The sequence below is a fragment of the Poromitra crassiceps genome (genome assembly GCF_964638095.1).
Source record: "Poromitra crassiceps genome assembly, chromosome: 16".
In the NCBI taxonomy this organism is placed as follows: domain Eukaryota; kingdom Metazoa; phylum Chordata; class Actinopteri; order Beryciformes; family Melamphaidae; genus Poromitra; species Poromitra crassiceps.
Window position 1 is genome coordinate 15,626,114 of NC_139645.1, and position 20,561 is coordinate 15,646,674.

General features: G+C 45.7%; 1 protein-coding gene across 1 annotated transcript in view; it reads right to left on the reverse strand.

The window, feature by feature from the left end:
• Positions 1 to 20,561, reverse strand: part of prmt3 (protein arginine methyltransferase 3) — a 114,771-nt gene that overhangs the window by 75,362 nt on the left and 18,848 nt on the right. The window contains exons 9-10 of the mRNA XM_083652581.1: positions 18,566 to 18,687; positions 7,235 to 7,334 (exon numbers count right to left, since the gene is read on the reverse strand). Coding sequence (XP_083508707.1) covers positions 7,235 to 7,334; positions 18,566 to 18,687 — 222 coding nt within the window. The remainder of the gene's footprint in view (positions 1 to 7,234; positions 7,335 to 18,565; positions 18,688 to 20,561) is intronic.

Here is a 20,561-nt window from a genome sequence, read left to right on the forward strand (position 1 = left end):
GCAGATAACTGGAGAGAAGTATTGTCATGGAAAAAGTATTTATACCTCGATGAACGAGCAAGAGCCAGGAAGAAGAAATGTAACAACTGCGAGAGCACTCTTAACACATTGACTGCCAGCCGTTTTTTTTTGCTGTAGGTAGCTTCTGCCAAGCCGTTTTTTGAGGATTCTGGCTCATTTTACAAGAGCCGAGGATTCGTTTCAGCTTGGACTTTGTGAACATACAATATCTCAAAAGTACTAATAGAATGTGTACTTTCTCTGTCTAAAAGAGTTAGTTTGTAGAGTTAGTAGTTATGTAAGCATTAGCAGTTGAATACAGCATGGTTTTAGCGTCAGAAAAAATATTCAGAGATAAACGGCTTTTTGTGAAATTGGATAGAACAGTCACTTTAACCATTCATTTTTGGCTCTCTCTCTCTCTCTCTCCCTCCCCCTCTCGCTCTCTCTCTCTCTCTCCCTCCCTCTCGCTCTCCCTCCCTCTCTCTCTCTCTCTCTCTCTCTCTCCCTCCCTCCCTCTCGCTCTCCCTCCCTCTCTCTCTCTCTCCCTCCCTCTCGGGAGGGAGACGCACTAGGTTTAATCCTAGTGAGAGGGAGAGAGAGAGAGAGAGAGAGAGAGAGGGAGGGAGGGAGAGAGAGAGAGCGAGAGAGAGAGAGAGGGAGAGAGCGAGAGGGAGAGTTGCTTCAACTCCTCCCTCCGTGGGCGTTCTTCTTGGCTGCAGCGCCGTGTAACAAGCACTTTCCTACCTGTGCAAATTCACTTTCTCATACTCTCGACCTCTCAAATAAATTTCTGAATAGAAATTAAATTACTCTAAATTAGAGCGAAAAAGAAACAAAAAAGAATGGGTTGAAAATCCCATTCTAAAAGCCTTTTATGGCTGTTTCCAATTTGGTGCTATTTTGCAAGGCAAAATGGCCTGCTGCTTGTCACCAGCCTCACTGCCCCGCTGCCGCTGTGCCTGGCTGTGCCTGTCTGCGTGGCCGCTCCCCGAGGAAGCCCGGCTGGACTCGCCCGCCTCCCGGAGCCCTGGCCGAGAGCTCCGATGAAGCCCCTGCGACTCTGGTCATATTTACGCTGCGTGCCTCAAAGTGTGCTCCATCCGCAATCCACGATGCAAGTTTGCAATCCCGCACCGCCAGCAATCAACGCGAAAACGAAAGCGCCTCCGCCAATCCATTTTCATGAGAATGGAAATGGATCACACTGCTTTTTGCTTGCCTTCCTACTTCCTTGTCGCCACTTAGTGGGTCGGTGGAATGGGTTGTACACGTTGTACACGTCCAATACTTATATAAGATATGTAAAAGGGTTAGATGCACAACCCCCCGTTAAAAAAAAAAAATCGATGCCAAGGACTGTTTACACGTTGTTGGCAGTCAACAGCTGGATTCTGAAAACGTGTTTACACGTTGTTGGCAGTGAATGTGTTAAAAGTAAAGAAGTATTTAAAAACTCTGCTTCGGACAAAAACAGCTGTTATAAGCAATATATATTTTTGTGTGACATTGACTTTAAAGACGAGAGAGCAGAGAAAGTTTAAGTGAAACTGCTCACTCTGATGTTTTTTTCTGTCACATTTCCATAACAGTATATGCACTACATTCTCCACTTGGACTAACTTCTAGTCATTGAAATCCTAGTGAAATCACACAATTTTACTCATTTTGCTGGGGAATCCCTTATAGCCTCGTTCACCGCCTCGGCCATCTTCTTTGAAAAGTTGAAACAAATCTCGGAACGCCTCCTCTCGAGACCTCGACTCTGATTGACTAAACGGACAGTGACTATCCGACCATCCGACCATCCGATACGTCCATCCAGAAAAAGTTCATCCCTCTTCAACTTTCTGTCCATCAAAACGTATGCAAATTTTCTGGATACGTACGCTTCTGAGTGCTCCACGGACAGTCGGACAGCTGGCATTGAAAATGAATGGAAGTGAACAGAGAAATGAACGCACACGGACAGACACCACGGATCAGTGTGGCCAAGGCCTTAATTTACCTGTTGGGCCCCAGAATTAAAAACAAAATACAACTTGAGTTCACCCAAAAACTAGCAGCTTGTGCGACCGGCGGTGAGATGTCACTGTTGGGGAGATTTGGTTTATCAACACAGTACATAAAATAAGCACAACCAAACATCAGATGGGTCGGACCACCGTGTTTAACTAGGGTTTATATCTTTAACGTTACAATTACAGCTGAAAAATGACAACAGAAATAAAGAATAAATACCGTAGGTTTGTGATATCTCCACAATGGGTTGAACATCCCTCTAAAGCTCTGACAGGCCAAGGCATTAGATCTGCTTAGCCCTGGTTCACACCATAGGCATCTCAGGAGCAGCGCTTCACTGAAGCTTTGAGCAGGAGCCTTGTCCTTCACACCAGAAACACGCGCTGCTCAGCCCCCGCTCACAACTTGCATTGACTTCATGCCTGGCTGCTCAAGTGCAGCGCGCTGCACGCTTGGAAAATAGACCAGAAGCTGAAGCTATTGCGTCAGCGTGGCTTCAGCGTGGGGTGGCGTGCGGCTGGTGTGATCGGCCTCGCCTGTTAACAAGGACGCTGAAATGAAACCGCGCCCTCCGCGCTGCGTTGCTTCAGCGTAGCTTTGGCGTTGCTTCAGCGTAGCTTCGGCGTGTGTATTCGGGCTGCTGTCTTGCTTCTAGAATCGGATGCATTTACAGTTGAAACAGGATGTTGGGGCAGAAGGTGGGAAGGCTTCGACAGCACGTGGGGTCGGCGAGCGTAACGGTGAGTGCTGTGTTCATTCATACTATTCTGGCACAAGAAATCATCTATTTTGCCAGGGCGACAAAAGCACTCTCCCACCAGCGGGGGAACCTGGGTTCAATTCACAGTAGCTCTATATCCCGGCTTGGTCAGACGTTCCTACAGAGAACAATTGGCCGCGTCTGCGGGTGGGAAGCGGGTGGGGGTATGAGTCCTGGTCGCCGCACTAGCGCCTCCTCTGGTCGGTCGGGGGGCCTGCTCACGTGCACGGGTTAGACATCCCCACTTGTATGATTTGATCGTCCTGGTTGGGCATGCCAAGATAATAAAGACTTATTTTAATATAGAATTAAGAGTTCCATCTAAAAATTCAACAACAAAAAATGTGCAGATTTTTGGGGGGCATTTATTGTTAAATTGATGATGATATATGATGATATATATCATCAGTGGATTATGAAAGATGCAGTGAAAAAGCACTTCTGAAACAGCTTTGGGGGCAGGAGGGGTACATGATAAAGCAATGACTCCTCCAGAGACTGTGTGAGTTGGCAGAGACGCTTCCTTGCTGCAACACAAAGCCATTAACGCTGTAACAGCAACTAAAGCCATCTTAACACCGGGTCCAAAAGTCTCCCGCCGTGACAACTGTCATTTCTCCCATTTTTACACAGGCAGGAGCGGAGAGGGCAGCCTTTAAAAGCCCCGGGCACCCTGAGAGATGTCTTGCCATCGCCGCGGTGATGAGAAGTGACTGGGGGATTCTTAGATTTATTAGCGCTCCGTGAGCCGGTGTCATCAGAGATTACGCCCCCTATCCTTCACCGTTGCACCGGCACGTCACCCCCCGCCGAATTTCAATTTCCCCCCGCGGAGAGGAGAGGAGGGGAGGGGGGAAGGCTCTGGCTCGTGACCCCTGCTCGTGACCCCGGGGCCTGGCGATGGATGGGGCGCAGATACGGAGGCGCTTATGAATTAGGGATGACTTCAGCGGTGCGTTCAACTTTGGCCGTCTGGCCCGCATCGCTATCGAGCATCTCCCTGAGAAATGGCCATCAGGGCTGAGGAAGACTGCTCCTTCCTGGTTAGGTATTCAGCAGAGCTCCTAGTCAAGTTGAGCCCCGGTGAAGGCCATGTTTAAAACATGGCTCTCACCGCCAGCCCGGTCGGTACCTTGGACTCTGGGCGCTGCTCATTGGCTGCTTAAAAGGTCCGATCCAAGACTAATCTGCTTTTTGGTTATACGTGTAATCACGCATAGTTATTTATTTATTTGCAATTTTTTTTTAAACAGAAACGGACAAAATTAGCAGTAGGAGTAGCAGCGAAAAAAGCTGAACAAAAGCTACTCCGAGTGGTTATGAGCGAGGATACATGAGAGCAGCCTTCCTAAATGCAGGGTGTCAGGGGGATTTCTAAATGCAGGGTGGCGGGGGGATTTGTAAATGCAGGGTGGCAGGGGGATTTCTAAATGCAGGGTGGCAGGGGGATTTCTAAATGCAGGGTGGCGGGGGGATTTCTAAATGCAGGGTGGCGGGGGGATTTCTAAATGCAGGGTGGCGGGGGGATTTCTAAATGCAGGGTGGCGGGGGGATTTTCTAAATGCAGGGTGGTAAGGGAGACTCATTAATCATCAAGACTACATGATGTACGGCATCACATCGTTAATGACTCCGGCACAAATGTGAAGAAGCTCCTATGAGGGAGATGACAGGAAAACAGCACGACTCTTAAGTGTCCGTCACATACTGTTATATACGTTGATGCAAGAACACGGAGAACCTCAATTACGTTGAGTTCATCCACAACCCATTCTCGCTGCGGGGAGGGGGTCACATGACACTTGAGAGGAAAGGACATCTCATTTACCCCCCCCCCCCCCCTTCCCCACACACACACACACACACACACACCTTTTACGTTTAGGCTTGGACGGATGAAGCCAATGTGTAAGGAAAAACTGCAGTTCCTCAAATGGCCACTTGAGGGAGGCTGCAGGAGCGAGTCAGTCCCATAGACTCCCCCCCCACTCCCTATGTTAAAATGCCAGTCTTTACACGGTAAATAATCATGTTTACAGTCTGGTACATAAAACAGTTTTGGTCTACATGTATATAGCTACTTTGACCTTTCATGACAACTGTACAGGGGTGAATCTTTATATAAATCACCACATACGATAAAAAAAAAAAAATACTCTGTTTTGGGCGTGATTGACAGGTCGGCCGATCACGGATCAATAGCAGGCAGAGCTGCGGCTCTGCGGGAAACCCGTGGTCTGCGCAAGAACCAAGATGGCAGCGGCCAAAACGCCAAACCCAAAGTTCTTCAAAATGGGAGTCGACAAAACAATGGGTGATGTCACACTCACTCTGTCCATCACTTTTATACAGTCTACGGCAGGACTCCCCGCACTTTTTTTTGCCTTGTGAGCTCATTTTAAAATGACCAGCGCAACATGATCTTGGATTGAAAATGAGATGAAAATACATTAAAGAATGTAACTACCATTACTGCATGGATCCTCCACGGGACAATACGTTTCAATAGAGAGCCGCAGGAATGAGTCCGGAAAACATCGATGCTAACACTTCCTGGTTCTTCACTGTTTTCGCCTATGGGATTTTTTTATGAAGCTTTTTACTTCTAGGGCTCGCATTTACGCTTCAAAAGTCATGAAAGTGGTCCTCATGTGTGAAGATTATCCGGCTGAACACTGGTTCGCGTTTGATTAAGCTTGCGTTGCCCAGAGACCTTACTTGAAGCATCGCGCCAAAAACCCATTCAAAAATCCCATAGACAGAAACAGTGAAGAACCATCAAGTCCGGGACTTCCACATTCCGACTACAAAAATACGTCATCCCTGCAGCTCTCTATAGATCTCACGCTGTTTTATGCTTGTTAGGGTTCCTACCTTATTATTATTATACAGTGATAGTTAAGTAAGTCGAGAAATGCGTCGTACTCTTTGCATTTGGTAATGAAGCCGTTTGTGTGCCCCACCATTGCAGGTGCACCGTCGTCGGTGGTGATTGACACTAACTTTGACACTAAGTTAGACATTGGGAGCTTTGCGAATAAAGTTTTTGAATGTCTGAAGTGAAAAATGTCCTCGCCCCGACTGTGTTCTTTCATTAGTAACAGTGTTAATGTTAAGAGTGAAGGCTGCGAAAGGGCCTCTCCACATTTCCTCTCTTCGGGATAGCGACGCTCGCAAGGCAGATCAAACAAACGCACTTCCTGCGGTTTACAGCCCCAGGATGCAATGTGGCGTTAATTGTCATGGTAACCTTATGTAAGACAGCTCTCAACAGCAGCAGCAGACTGGTCAATCTTTATGTAAATCAAGTGTCAAGACGCCATAGAGACACTGCATGAAATAGGCCACGCCCATCACAGGGGGGATAGCGCTCCATTCAGTCCCACGCACCAGCGTCATGTTCCTTGAATTAAACATAGCTAAAAGCTGTTGTGTGCTGGGCTGCGCAGACAACACATGTAAATAATCACCAATTAAAGTTTTTTGTACTCCTGAGCAAAACAAGGAAGCCGTTGAGAAGAAAAATGTGGATCTAGCTGTCAATGAAGTTGGAGTGTTCATCTTCCGTATATAAGATCTTTGTGTGCAACATGCAACATAGGAGAACGCCAGGATTTGGGGGGGGTTTCAGGAAGCAGAAAGTCAGCAGACAAACGTGATCAGCTCACGTCTCGTTCGCAGTTCAAATGAATGAAGTAAACGCACACATCGTCTCATTATTCCTTCCTTTGTTCGCCCGGTTAGCCACAGTTTGTTTTGGCAGAAGTTGGCACGATAGTTGGAGTCATAAATGCATATTTGGACAGGCAGACACATAGGAGGAGATTTCTTCGCCCTCTGCTCCACAGTCAAAACAAACTTTCACCCACTGCATGAGGTTGACCTTGCTGATACAGACAGGCAGCCCTGTAGGCTCCAAGTCAAGTCATCACCCCTCCTCTCTGTTTCTCTCTGCCTTCCTTTGCCTATAAAACGTATGTCAAATTGTGACATCGCCACTGAATACATTGGGACTCTGTATGACATACCAAAATGTGTACCGTACATTGAGAATTCAGTCCTTTGGCAATGCAGTTTGCCATAGTACACGATTTCAGACGGACAAGCCCGTCTTTATTGTCACACGATTACACATCAACACATGCACGGAGGGCCACAACACACACATGCTGACGGTGGCCGGTGAAATTTGTCCTCTGCATTTAACCCATCCTGGCTTTGTCCTTTCCTCCGGGGGGCAGGCCAGGAGCAGTAATGTATGGCTTTAAATATACTTTTTATAAGACACTTCCTGGACTCTTGGTTTCATTCAGTTTGGTTTATATAAGTTGTTATAATTATTATATAGCGGATGAGGAGTGGTGAAATTCCATTTTACAACAGTGTGTGTGTGTGTGTGTGTGTGTGTGTGTGTGTGTGTGTGTGTGTGTGTGTGTGTTTGTACGCACTGACCATCCATTCTGAGATGATGATGTCCACCTTGTCCACAGGTAGGCTGATGTCCTCGATGCGGCCCTTCAGCAGGGTGATCTTGTCCTCCAGCTGGTTGGACCTGCGGCACCAAGACACAGCAGCACTTACTGTAACTCCTGGAGCAACTGAAGCCAACACGTCATGCAAAGTGGCATCAAACCAGTTCACGGTAAATAAGCGGATGTTGCATTTTGGAATATTTGACAGCAAAGCATTTCTGTCACCTTTGTAGAGTAAATTTTGCCCACAGCTCAAAAGATTTGTGGTTTTTAATAAGAGTTGTGTTTTGTATTGATTGTTGTGTGACTGAAGCTGGAATAATAATTGTTGCTGACCAATGAAGTGAATGTGTCAACAGCGGATATAAATAAGAAAAATAGAAGCGGCTGCCGCTGTTCCTTTCTAAAACAGAGCTCAAGACAATTTTCACAACTTGGGTCAAAAAGTTCTCCAAACAGCTCGTGCAGCACAAGTTCACAACCCAAGTGTTTTGTGGCCAAATGACCCAACTGTGGGTCCAACGACTACCATCTTACTTCCTCACTGACACAACGCTTTGATCAAGAACGGGCCAACAGGAGGATCGTGACCGAGGAGAATATAGGAGACAACAAGGTAAATACGTGACTTTTGGAGGCACAGCGCGATCGTTTGGCTCCAAAACACTTGGATTAGCCAACAATGTTTCGTGAGAGTGCACATTTCCTGATTCTATAGAGACAGTCGGCATGTGTGGGAACGCCCACAAAATGTTATACGGCTGACGGCGAGTGGGGTAAAACCGCCCATATATCTCAATGGGCTGACTCACCAAAGGACGGTGCTGCAGCTCTGTACTACAGGTTTGGGGGTTCTAGAGCAGAACACAAGACGTCTGCTCAGATGTGCGTTTACTGCGGTGGTTAAATCCCCGATCGTGTCTGGCTGGGCTAGCAGCTAAATTCTAACTTTGCTGAATGGATAGAACGGGGGATTTACCCCACCCTGACCACGCCTATTGGAAGATTGTGGTGTTCAGTCAGATTTCTGCAGGCACCAACTCTGCTGTTTGGATGATTATTACAGATTTACTTTTTATTATTATTATTGTTTTATCATTATTATTACTGCCACTGCTGTCTCTGTATCTCGCTTTCTTTCTCAACCCAACCGCTCGTGGCAGATGAACGCCCACCGAGGGCCAGGTCTGCTCAAGGTTTTCATCCACTTTTTCCTTGCCAAGTACAGTACATGCTCTTGTTGGAAAATTGTTGCAATTGCCACATGACCTGTGCAGTAAAATAGCCAGTGCATGTGAGAAGTGTTTACATTGTCTGGTCTAAAATAAACAGCCTGGTCTATTACCTGCTCTATTTGTAAAGCCCCTTGAGATAACTCTTGTTATGATTTAGCACTATATACATATTGATTGATTGATTGATTTGATTACAGAACATGTGAGATGACAGCATTAAACAAACAAAAATATGCAGTCGAATTGTATATCGAGACAGTGCTGCAATAATTTTCCACTGGTTCCCAAACTTTTTTGTACCACTTTCAAACTTTTTTTTTTTTTTACCTTTATTTATACAGGGGGAGTCTCACTGAGAGCAATGCTCTCTTTTTCAGGAGCGCCCTGTCCACATTCACACACACATTCATATCTGGAAGCTGACCAGTACAACCACAGTCTGATCTGCTGGCCACTGACCAGCTCCACTGGAGCGGTTGGGGTTAAGGGCCTTGCTCAGGGGCACCTCAGTGGTGGTAATGAGGGAGGGGCAAGCGCTGCCTTTTCACTTTCCCCAGCCAGATTTATCCTGCCGGTCCCCGGAGATTGAACCGACGACCTTCCGGTCACAAAGCTCGCTTCTCTAACCGTTGGGGCCACCACTTCCCAAGAACCTGAAAATTTGCTCAATCGTTTCGCCCCTATATTTCCATACATTTCCGGGCCGGTGGTTGGTTGTGCGCGCCGCTCCGCAGAGGTGCGGCGGAGCGCAGGGGAGGGATCGTGAGATCATAGCCGTTTAAACGATCCCTCCTTTTCTGACCGGCCGGTCCGGGTATCAATCTCTGTGAATATTCCATTATCATGACAGCTAATGTTACTGAGGACAGAACAATTACTCACAGCCTGGAGTGCATTTCTGTAGCAGTGATCCTTATCTTGAACTGTCTCTCCTCTCTCTCTCTCTCTCTCTCTGTGTCTCTCTCTGTCTCTCTCTCTTGCTCATGCTGCTATCACCTTCTCCCAGAATCCCCCCCCCCCCCACACACCTCCTTTCACAAGAGGGAAACACTGTAATCTCATTATTGGGGTAATTTAGAGGACAATGTCAGGACTATCTGTGTGTGTCTTCGTAGAAGCGCGTTTGTGTGTGTGTGTGTGTGTGTGTGTGTGTGTGTGTGTGTGTGTGAGAGAGAGAGAGAGAGCGAGAGACACACACAGAGAAAGCGATTGTGCATTTCATCATAGGGAAAACAATCTTTGCAATACAGCCCTGTCGTTTTTCAGAATTGTGGCCTTTGTCGTGCAAGCGAGGCTCGATTAGTCGTCAACTATTAAATTAATCGCCAACTATTTTGATAATCGATTGATCGGTTTGAGCCATTTTCTAAGGGGGAAACGTCTAAATGATCTGAGTCCAGCTTCTTCTTAAATGTGAATATTTTCTGGTTTCTTTACTCCTCTATGACGGCAAACGAAATATCTTTTGAGTTGTGGACAAAACACAAAAGACATTTGAGGATGCCATCTTGGGGCTTTGGGAAACATTGACAGACCTTTATCCTGATATTCTGACATTCTTTAAACCAAGAGGGAAACACTGTCATCTCGTTACTGGTGTAATTTAGAGGACAATGTGAAGACTCTAGAGAGTCTGTGTGTCTTCGTAGGTATGTCTGTGTGCGCGCGCTAGGAAAAAGAGGTGCAGGACAATGTCAACGTGTCCCGCAAGATTTCAAATTACAGGACAAGTGGGATAAATTCCGGACACATATCACATCTGTGTTTATTGATCTTAAAAACAATTGATATAGGCTTAGGCTATATAAAGAATTACATAATTAGGCATGTAGATTTTTTTATTAATTTTTTATAAACCAGGCCAATAAGACTCAATTAACCTCTCATTTGACTCCCGACAATAGACTCAGGTCACGCCACGCCCACATGGGATGGGGGGACAACCAGGGGTACTTGGGGGTTTCCCCAACAAATACATATATCCCCTCTCACCTGTAGTGCTATTTATCCATCTATATCGTTTTGTGTTAGTCGCCTGACTTTTGGAGATATCGGCCACAGAGTTTCTGCCTTCTCTCCAATACAGTGGAACTGGATGGCACTCGGCTTGTGGTGCTCAAAGTGCCAAATAAATACATTTGATAAACTCAACAGCATTGTCTCTTTCCAGAAATCATGACCCCGTTACTCAAGATAATCCACAGACCTTGTTATGAGCAGTTTCATGGAGGAACTATTTTCTTTTGCCCGAACTACACCCACTAGCTGCTAGCTAGTTCCTATATGAGACGGCAAAAGAAAATAGTTCCGACATGAAACTGCTCACAACAAAGTCTGTGCATTATCTTGAGTAACCGGGTCATGATTTCTGGAAAGAGACAATGCTGTTGAGTTTTTCAAATGTATTCTTTTGGTGCTTCGAGCACCACAAGCCGAGTGCCATCCAGTTCCATTGTATTGAAGAGAAGGCAGAAACTCTGCGGCCGACATCTCCAAAACTCAGGCAACTATCCCAAAACGATATAGATGGATAAATAGCACTACAGGTGAGAGGAAACATATTTTTTAGGGTGAGCTGTCCCTTTAACAGATAGTCACAGGGCGGTCAACCACGAGGAGGGGAGGAGCCGATCAGGTTTTACAGAATGGAGGGAACAGTGGATGGATACATCCAGAAGGAGGCGGTCATGCAACATAAAGGATGCCAACTTTATTGGCAGTGGAAGAAGAAGAAGCTAGTCACAGAATTGGACGTCTAACATTATTCTCAGATTTGGGTCCGAGAGAGAAAATCTCATTAAATAGGGGTCCGTGGCTGAAAAGGGTTGAGAAGCACTGTTCTATAGAGAGGCAAAGTGACCGCCTACTTCCTGCTTCAGCACTGTACCAGAGATTTTCATCCGCCATTTATTTTCCCATACACATTTCCTAAAATGCGTATAAAAATAGTTTTACTGTTCAAACCAAACAGTTCAGCTATATTTAGAAACAGGAGAGATCGCATAACATTTAACTGGGACCAAAACGTAAAAAAAATGCAGGTTTAAAGAAAATATTTTTTCGATGTTTTTGGTCCGAGTGAAACGTTCTATGGTCTCTCCCGATTATAGCGTTAGCTGAACCGTTTGGTTCGACGAAGTACAACTATTTCATAAGCATTTTACGAAATGTCTATGGGAAAATAAATGGCGGATGAAAATCTCTGGTACAGTGCTGAAGCAGGAAGTGACGTTCCACTTTGTCTCTCTATAGGAGAATCCATCCATTCAGCCATTTGCACAAATCATAAAAATAATAATAAACAAGTATTCAGAGCTTCTCCATTAACTCATTGAGTGCCAAGGACGAGTATGTTCGTCAATTGGTTTAGTAACGTAGAGTGCCAAGGACGAGTATGTTCGTCAATTGCGTTTTTGGATCAAAGCCAGATCCATCTCCTGTAAAATTTTGGGGCATGTTGAATGTGTATAACCTATTTTACCGACCCATTAGGTGGCGACAGTGCTCTCCAGATTAGAGAAAGGTCCGGGATGACGCCCGGAAAACAGCAGGAAAAAGCCCCGTGATGAAAAAGAAACCGCTCATGCTGCAGCCAGAGCCATATAGATTGCTCTGTCTGCAATCTGACGTTGGCTGCGAACAGCAGTCAATCCGCGCCCACAACTCAGCCCCTCTGTCTCTGCTGTATAGTTTCTCCACACGATTAGCCGCCAGAAAGGCAGCACCCGACGCCGAAGGGCCAAACCTTTCCCTGCAGTCCGGTTTGGCATTTCCGTGTCGCGCTGGGAACCGCCGCACAAAAACGGAGCGCTCCGAAAATAGACTGGTTGCGTGTTAGTGTGGGGAGGAGTTTGCAGCTGAGGGGGGGAGAGGGGGGTGGGGCACGCAGTGCACCACACAACTACACCACGTCACTACATCAGAAAATATTAGCTTCAGACTCAGTGAATGTGCTTGAAATGCTGCATTTCACAAAAGGCGGAATAACTCAGCTTCTAATTTGAAATGTGTCTTTTTGCTCAAAACAGCCTATCTTCTCCGGCTCATAACTAAAGTACGGAAAATGGTATCAATAAACTTTTTTTGGCAGATGATAGAAGAGAGTCTCATCGTTCTTTGTGCGTGTTCGGTGTTTATATAGTAATATCACACAATATTCTGTGGGCCTCGAGAAATCACTGAAAAACGCTCTGAAACTCTGGCACTGGGAGCGTCCGTTCTCCAAAAGTGGCTGACACTCAATGAGTTAAGGAAGTGGCAGTGAGGGGCAGAAGTCACGTCTGGATTTCCATTTATTTCAACTTTGCCGACGGAGTGGAGACAGAGTGGAGACAGGAGATGGAGACAGAGTGGAGACAGAGTGGAGACAGAGTGGAGACAGGAGATGGAGACAGGAGATGGAGACAGAGTGGAGACAGAGTGGAGACAGGAGATGGATGCTCCTGCCTAACCAACGGGAGCCACTTTAATTACCATCCTTAAATTAACATCATGACTAAGTGACTGATACACACCGCCTCTCTCTCTCTCTTTCTCTCTGTCTCTCACACACACACACACACACACACACACACACACACACACACACACACACACACACACACAAGCTATAAAATCACAACGCAAGGGAATAGTAGATTTGAAGCACACAAGGGCTGTGTGTCTGTGTGTGCATGTGTGTGTGTATAGAGCGTAGTAGGGTTAAAAACACCTTTCTTTAGCTGAATCTTCGCCGAATCCACAGCAGCACACACTCCGACAGCGAGTCAGTGGGCTGTAAAATTAAAACGTCCTTCCCTCGGCAATCCCGTTGTTTTGCTTATACGACACTCTCTTACATCATGATGATAATAACGGTCATAATGGGGCGTAACTCAAAAAGGCATTTTGAGGGTGGGGGGTGATGGGGTGGGTGGGGGGTGTGATGGGGTTGGGTGGGGGGTGTGATGGCGTTGGGTGGGTAGGTATGTGGGTGGTGGTGTTGCAGGTGAACGTGCGGGCAGCAGAAGCAGAGGTAATGGGCTCGACCACGGAGCGCGGTCTGCAGCACACTGGAGACACACAGCAGCTGAAATTGGACTGAGGACTGTATTAAAAGGTACAAGTGGGGGGTACGGACTACGGAGTGCGTGTGTGTGTGTGTGTGTGTGTGTGTGTGTCTGTGTGTGTGTGTGTGTGTGTGTGTGTCTGTGTGTGTGTGTGTGTGTGTGTGTGTGTGTGTGTGTGTGTGTGTGTGTGTCTGTGTGTGTGTGTGTGCGTGTGCGCGGGGGCGGGTGTAAATTAGGTGCGTTACGGCCGCGCCGACTGACAGCGGCTCTATTGAAGTCAACCAGCTGAGACAAATAAAAGGTGGCAGGAGGTCAGGCAGACCTCTACTCTCACCATGCTGCTGCTGGTGCATGCACAGAGGGAGGAGCCATAGGACATTTGACTTTACCCACTATATACATATATATACAGCATATACTGTATATATATATATATACATGTATCAGTGTTTCCCACAGGATTTTGAGAATTTGTGGTGGGGGACCGCAGACCCCCTAGGGGGGTGCGGGGGCATGCCCCCCGCGAGATTTTTTTAAACATTTTAAAGTAAAATGCATGAATTTGGTGTACTTTGAGAAAGCTTAAGAGCAAAATTAAAAGGCTAGATCTATGAAGAACATGTCATCATTACTGTGCTGTGGGTTTACAATGACAAACTAAATTCCTCCCTATAGGTCAGGGATACTCAACTTGCTTTGCCACTTTCGTGAAATGATAGAAGGCGAGGGGAGGGGCCAGTTAATAAACAAACAATATACATTTTTCTGTAGCGGATTGTAGGTTTTTGGGGTGTCAGCCGGAGTTTAGGCTGACAGTGTTGTGCACACCGGATAGTTAGATAGGTTAACTTAGTTAGGTTAAGTACATACATAAGTGCCTGGGTAGCGAGCAGATGGCGGTATTTGACAATTTAGCAGCTAAATCATAGATTATTGAAAGATATTCCATATTCCAGACTGAAATGCTATAACAGAAGTATTGGCCAGAATGACATGAACATTTATTGGACACTTATTCAGCGGATATCTTGCATGTTGCGTTCAGGTGCACTGTTTAAAAAAAAAAAAAAAAAAGTTTTTTTTTTTTTTTTTGGTCAACATCTTATTAGTCTCTTAAAACAGACTGTATCATCTACATCCGGCGAATGCAGCTATATACAGTCTGTACGTTACACCCCCAGAACATGCACAAGGAAGTTGGGAAAAAAACCTTCAGACTGTAAGGAAGTTCTACGGAATCCGACCAATCACGACACGCGAATGCGGCATATTGGATTCTGATTGGACTAATGAGCGGAAGACCCGCCTTTCTGCCGGCATATTGGATTCTGATTGGACTAATGAGCGGAAGACCCGCCTTTCTGCTTCCCATTCCGGTTGGTGCATGATTCTCCCCCACGAAGTACAGACGGTATGGCGGAAGCATTTGAAAATTGCGGAAGCCAAGTCGTCTGTTCTAAGAGACTAACATCTTATTGTGGCGGTCAAAATATTATTGTGGCGGCCCGCCACAAATTCCTTTATGTATGGGAAACACTGTATATATATATATATATATATATATATATATATATATTAGGGGTGGGAATCACTGATGCCCCACGATACGATATTATCACAATACTTAAGTCACGATCCGATAGCATTGCGATATGCTAGTATTGCGATATATTGAGTATTTGCGATATTGCGATATATTGTGATTTATTGCCTTTTTTCAACTGCAAATGATGTCCCCAAAGGTAAAAACTTTGTCAACATCTGTTTGATCTAATCAGATAAAGTTTCCAGTCTGTTCATCTGACTTCAATCATTTTTATTGCAGCAAAATGGGATTGTCAAGCAGACAGACTGACTGTCATAAATGTTGCGCGCACTTGATATTTTGGATAATAAAATATCACGATACTTGGCATTCGATACGATACTACATATTGCCCACAAAATATCACGATACTATGCTGTATCAATTTTTTCCCCCACCCCTAATATATATATATATTTAGAACACGGCTCTCTTGAATACTCGATTCTGATTGGTCAATCAACAAGATTCACCGGTCATTATTTCTCGACAACCGACCGCTGCTCTGCCACACCTGGATTAATCAGTTGATAAGAGCCTTTTGTCAGCAAGACACTACTAATTAGGCCAACCAGTTGCAGCTGTGGTGTCTTGTGTGCCAATTACGAATGAAACCGCTTTGTCGTTGAAAACGCTATTAAAAAATCTATTTGAATAATTATTTTTGTCAGATTATTGAATGATTTAGTTGTAAGCCGTGTTCTAAGCGGGATAATGGATAGTGAGCCGGTGATTACTGGAAATAATGACCTTCAGGTGAATGATTAAGCCCTCCGCTGCGCGTCGGGCTCAATCATTCACCTGTCGGCTTTAGCTCAGGAGGTAGAGCGGGTCGGCCAATGACGCAAGGGTTGGCGGTTCGATCCCCGCTCCCTCCCAGCCGCTGTCGTTGTGTCCTTGGGCAAGACACTTAACCCTCCTTGCTCCCGATGGGCTCCCGATGGTGTGTAGCAGAGGAGGTTTTTCCAGTGAGGCATAGGAGGATGGTCCTCCTCTATTAGATTGGGGATTTTATATTAAAAAAATATATTTTTTATTTTTATATTTTTCATTTTTCATATTTTTTTTTATAATAAAATATCAATCAAATGTGTTTTTTCTTATGTGCAGACGCTCATTTTTTCATTCATTATATAGCTCCATGCAGACGAGTCACTCTGGCCCTGGTCCCAGCATGGGGGAGGGGATTAAAAAACACCCGCCCTGTGGGCTTGATTTATTTGGTAATTTATCTAATGAAAAAATGAGATTGGTTGAAAAAGACTTGCAATTCACAGAAAACAGTGAGAGTGATGTGTTTTCCAACGAATCAGATTGAGGAGGAGGGGAGCTCTCCCTTAGCCCGTGAAACCAGGTGAAACCCTAATTGGTTGTTGTTTGATTGATAGATTGCTTGACATTGATTGACATTCTGTATTGTCCAATGCTGAATACGTCTGAAAATCGGCAACGTTGTTCCACTGGCTGGTCTGTGGTCACGCTGAATCAAGGAGGTGAAATCCACTGCTTGACCTGACAGGAAGGATTTACTGAGACAGTAGCAGCATATCATATTTCCCTCTTATTTTTATTTACTTTTTTATCAATCAGTAAGTGTTCACAAGCCAGACAGTCGTTGATATTGGATTACCACCAAAACGAGTTTCGAGTTGCGGGGAGACGAGCTGCGCGATACGGGCTTTTTGCAATGTCAGAAAACTGGAATATTTGCAACGTCTCGACTGCAGCGTTTCCCCTACAGACAGCACGGATATTCAAGTAAGTCAATTGATTTCAAGTTATCCGAACCTTCTATTAAATTCGGCGTGGAAATGGTTCACCGAGCAGCGCTATTTTTGTCGTATTGAAGTTTCATGCTGTAATTTCTTATACTAAAACCCGCGAACTTTAGATTCACACATTTTTTAACTGAATTTGGCCTGTAAATCGATAGCTGACAGCGGGCTCAATTTTAAAGCTTGAGTGGTGATCTTTATATCATATGAAAGTAGAAGAAATAAGGAATCGATTGGGATGAAGCATGTCAACCTAGGATGTCGGGAAGGGGGGGTAAATAACGCTCCAAAGTTGATAACTAAATGAGTAGTGCAGCACTGTTCACAGGAAGACACACTCTCGTTCCAGATGCAATTAAGTGTAATTTAACGCTATTTGACAACAGTTTCGGCCATAGACTTTGTCAAGTATCATACAAACAGTGCAAGACAGCCATTATAAAGACAGGTTAGCTGATTGAATGGACAACACCTGTCTTGTGAAAGCACACCTGAGTGTGAGACATCATAGGATGAATCAAAACATTGATGTCACAGGTAGGCTGTATACCATAATATATCATGAATCTATGTGAATAAATAGATTTATATAAATAGTAATCACAGCCTAATGCATAGAGATAAATCCTGAAACCTTCTCGCAACAGTTCTAGCCTAAGCCAGTGGTTTTCAAAGTGGGGTCCCCAGCAAAAAGGGGGGATAATCTATTTTCACTATAATTCCATGCCATCCATAAGTAACACAATCTAAGATAGTGTAGAAGTGAGTAACTAGGCTAATTATAACCATAACAGCACAAATAATTGACAAAAATCTCGAAATAAATATACAGTATTTACTCTGAGAAATGAAATAATGAGAAAAGGAACAATTATTGATGGTTAAAACTGAATAATGACATCACAACAGTCTAATCCTAATGCTAATTTAAAATGAGATTTGGGCGTTTTGGGCAAAAACTGCTTGTGGGTGAGAGTATCAGCAGCAGAGCACACGTCATATTTTCCCTGGGACCGCCTCAGGTGCCAGGTGCTGTTCCGTCCTGTAGTCCTCTCACTGGGTGCTAATGCAATGCTCCTCACTGGGTGGAAAGCTAAGAGGCTTGACAGCATGGGAAACATGGCAAATACACGCGCGCGCGCGCGCACACGTGAAAAAAAAAAGCCCAAATTTTTGGACCTTCGGTCGCCGCACTAGCTTCCTCCCCTGGTTCCAAGCTCACCAGCCACCACTGGTGTGTAGGCACCCTGCGTGGCAGCCTGCCGCCATCGGTGTATGAATGGGTGAATGTAGACTATCTACTGATTGTAAAGCGCTATATAAATGCAGGCCATTTACCATTTACCTGTCGGTCATTATTTCGCCAGTAATCACCAGCTCACAATACATTATCCCTTACATATATATATATATATATGCGCCATGAGTTGAGCAAATGTGCGCCTGTGCAACTGTGTCCAATCGACTCTCCAATTATAGTAATTCAGAGTTGCTCGAGTGACATCACTCATGACATCACAACTGCCCGAGTGACAACACAGTTGAGCGATTCACAGTTGGGCAACTGTGCGCCATCGTGCAACTGTTTGCCATCGGCTCGGTCAGACAGCAGATGACACCGATGCTGTTGCTGCCAAGTTGTCAAATAAATTCAAATACATTTCTCACCTTACTATGTCCATGGCCTGATAGATGATTTCTGATTGGTCGACCCCTATAACCTGCTTGGCCCCGGCTCTGGCGGCGAACATGGACAGTATGCCTGTCCCACAGCCGACGTCCAGCACCACCTGCAGGATGGGAGGGGAAACACGTCTTTTTACACCAGACAGGTAAACGGGGTTCAATTCGATTTTGGTGATCAGGGATTTCCGCCATTAGAGACTATACATTTTTTAGTCGTAACTGCTATGCTGCGTTCATGGGCTGGTGGGGAAGTACAACATTTGGGGTCTTCCGAGTCGGGTGCGTAACTGCAGCGCTGCTCTCGTTCACATCCTATCTTGTTGGAAAATAAGTGGCCGTTCACACTATACGCCGAAGCAACTCCAAAGCCACGCTGAAGCCACGCTGGAGCGATCGTTTTCAGTCCTATTTTCCAGGCCTGACGCGTGAAGCTTGAAGCTGCCGGGCATGAAGTCAATGGGAGTTGTGGGTGGGTTCAAGGCGTGCCGAGGAGGCGGCGAGAGGAAAAGAGAAGGCTTCTTGTGTGAACGGTTAAGCGTCAGCTCAGCTTGTGCCTGCCTCGAGCTTCAGCTCTGCTTACGTTCGGCGTCGCGTGTGCACGAGGGCTAAAACGATAAACCAACGAGCCGGTATGGAGGCTGCAGCTTTGAAAGTTGAAGAATTGTTCCCCGCGTTTGTGGAGGTTTGCAATTGATCAAGTGCTTTCTAGTTGCCTTAGTTTGCAGGCTCCCACACCTTAAACATCACATTCAATGACTTTTCAAGGATTTTCCAGGTTTCTTTAACCCCCCCCCCCCCCCCTTTACTTAACATTACGGAAACGGGAATATCTCGTTCTGTACTCGCTCTGCCGTTTCCCGCAGAAGGTGACACCTCCATCTCTGCAGCACCTTCCCCTCTGACAGCCATAACGCACCTTCCCATCAGGGTCCTACATAACCTGCCTCCCTCCTCCACAGTCTCATCCCACCACAGCACTAACCAGCAGCCAGCCATATAATGGATGGTGATGATACAGGCCACTGCCTCCTGCAACTGACGGTAGCGCGCGTGGTGGGGGTGGGGGTGGGGGGGGGGGGGGGGGGGGGGGGTTGGGTTGGTTGGTGGATAGCGTGCGTCTGTTATCAGCGCTCTGCAGTCGACAGCAGAGCGGCGCCGCGGCAGCTAATAAAGTCACACTGTGTTTTAAATCAGACGCAATCACCTTATTAATGGCTTTCCTGGCAAAAACGCGCGCGCACTCATTCCTGTTATAATGGGCTCGGCTATACGTTGAAGAAGCTCGCTCACACACACACACACACACACGCCAGAAATGCTCACAAGTCATTTTTTGCAAGTCCAAGTCAAGTCTCAAGTCTTTGAGGGACAAGTCCAAGTCAAGTCTCATGGATGAGCGTTCTATCATCTGCTGCATGCCATCCGGTCTGCTTAGAACAGTGGTTCTCCATTTTTTTCACATGAAGGACCCCTAAACTGACAAATTTAGACCACGGACCCCCGTTTGATAGGATTTTGTCCCACGGTCCCACATATGATCAGATTGATGCTTTTAGATGTTTTATTACAGAAAGTGTATAACACCCATGACCAAAATAGTCATTGTGTTACTTATAGCTCAAATCAATTACCCCCCTTTTGGCTGGGGACCCCCTGGAAACCCCTCAAGGACGCCTGGGGGTCCCCGGACCCCCATTTGAGAACCACTGGCTTAGAACACTGCATAGCTAAAACTTCAAAACCATGTCTTCACTCCTTTATTAGCATACAGTGTCAGTATTGATGAGTTGACATTATGAGTAGATATTTGCAGTGGGAAGGAGACTGTAGGGAAACAGTGGATGGATAAATTCAGGAGGCGGTAATGCAACATAAAGGATGCCAGCTGCCATAAAACACCACAGACGAAGAAGAAGAAGAAGAAGAAGAAGAAGAAGAAGAAATGTCCTTAAAGGAACACTCCGCCCATTTACAATCA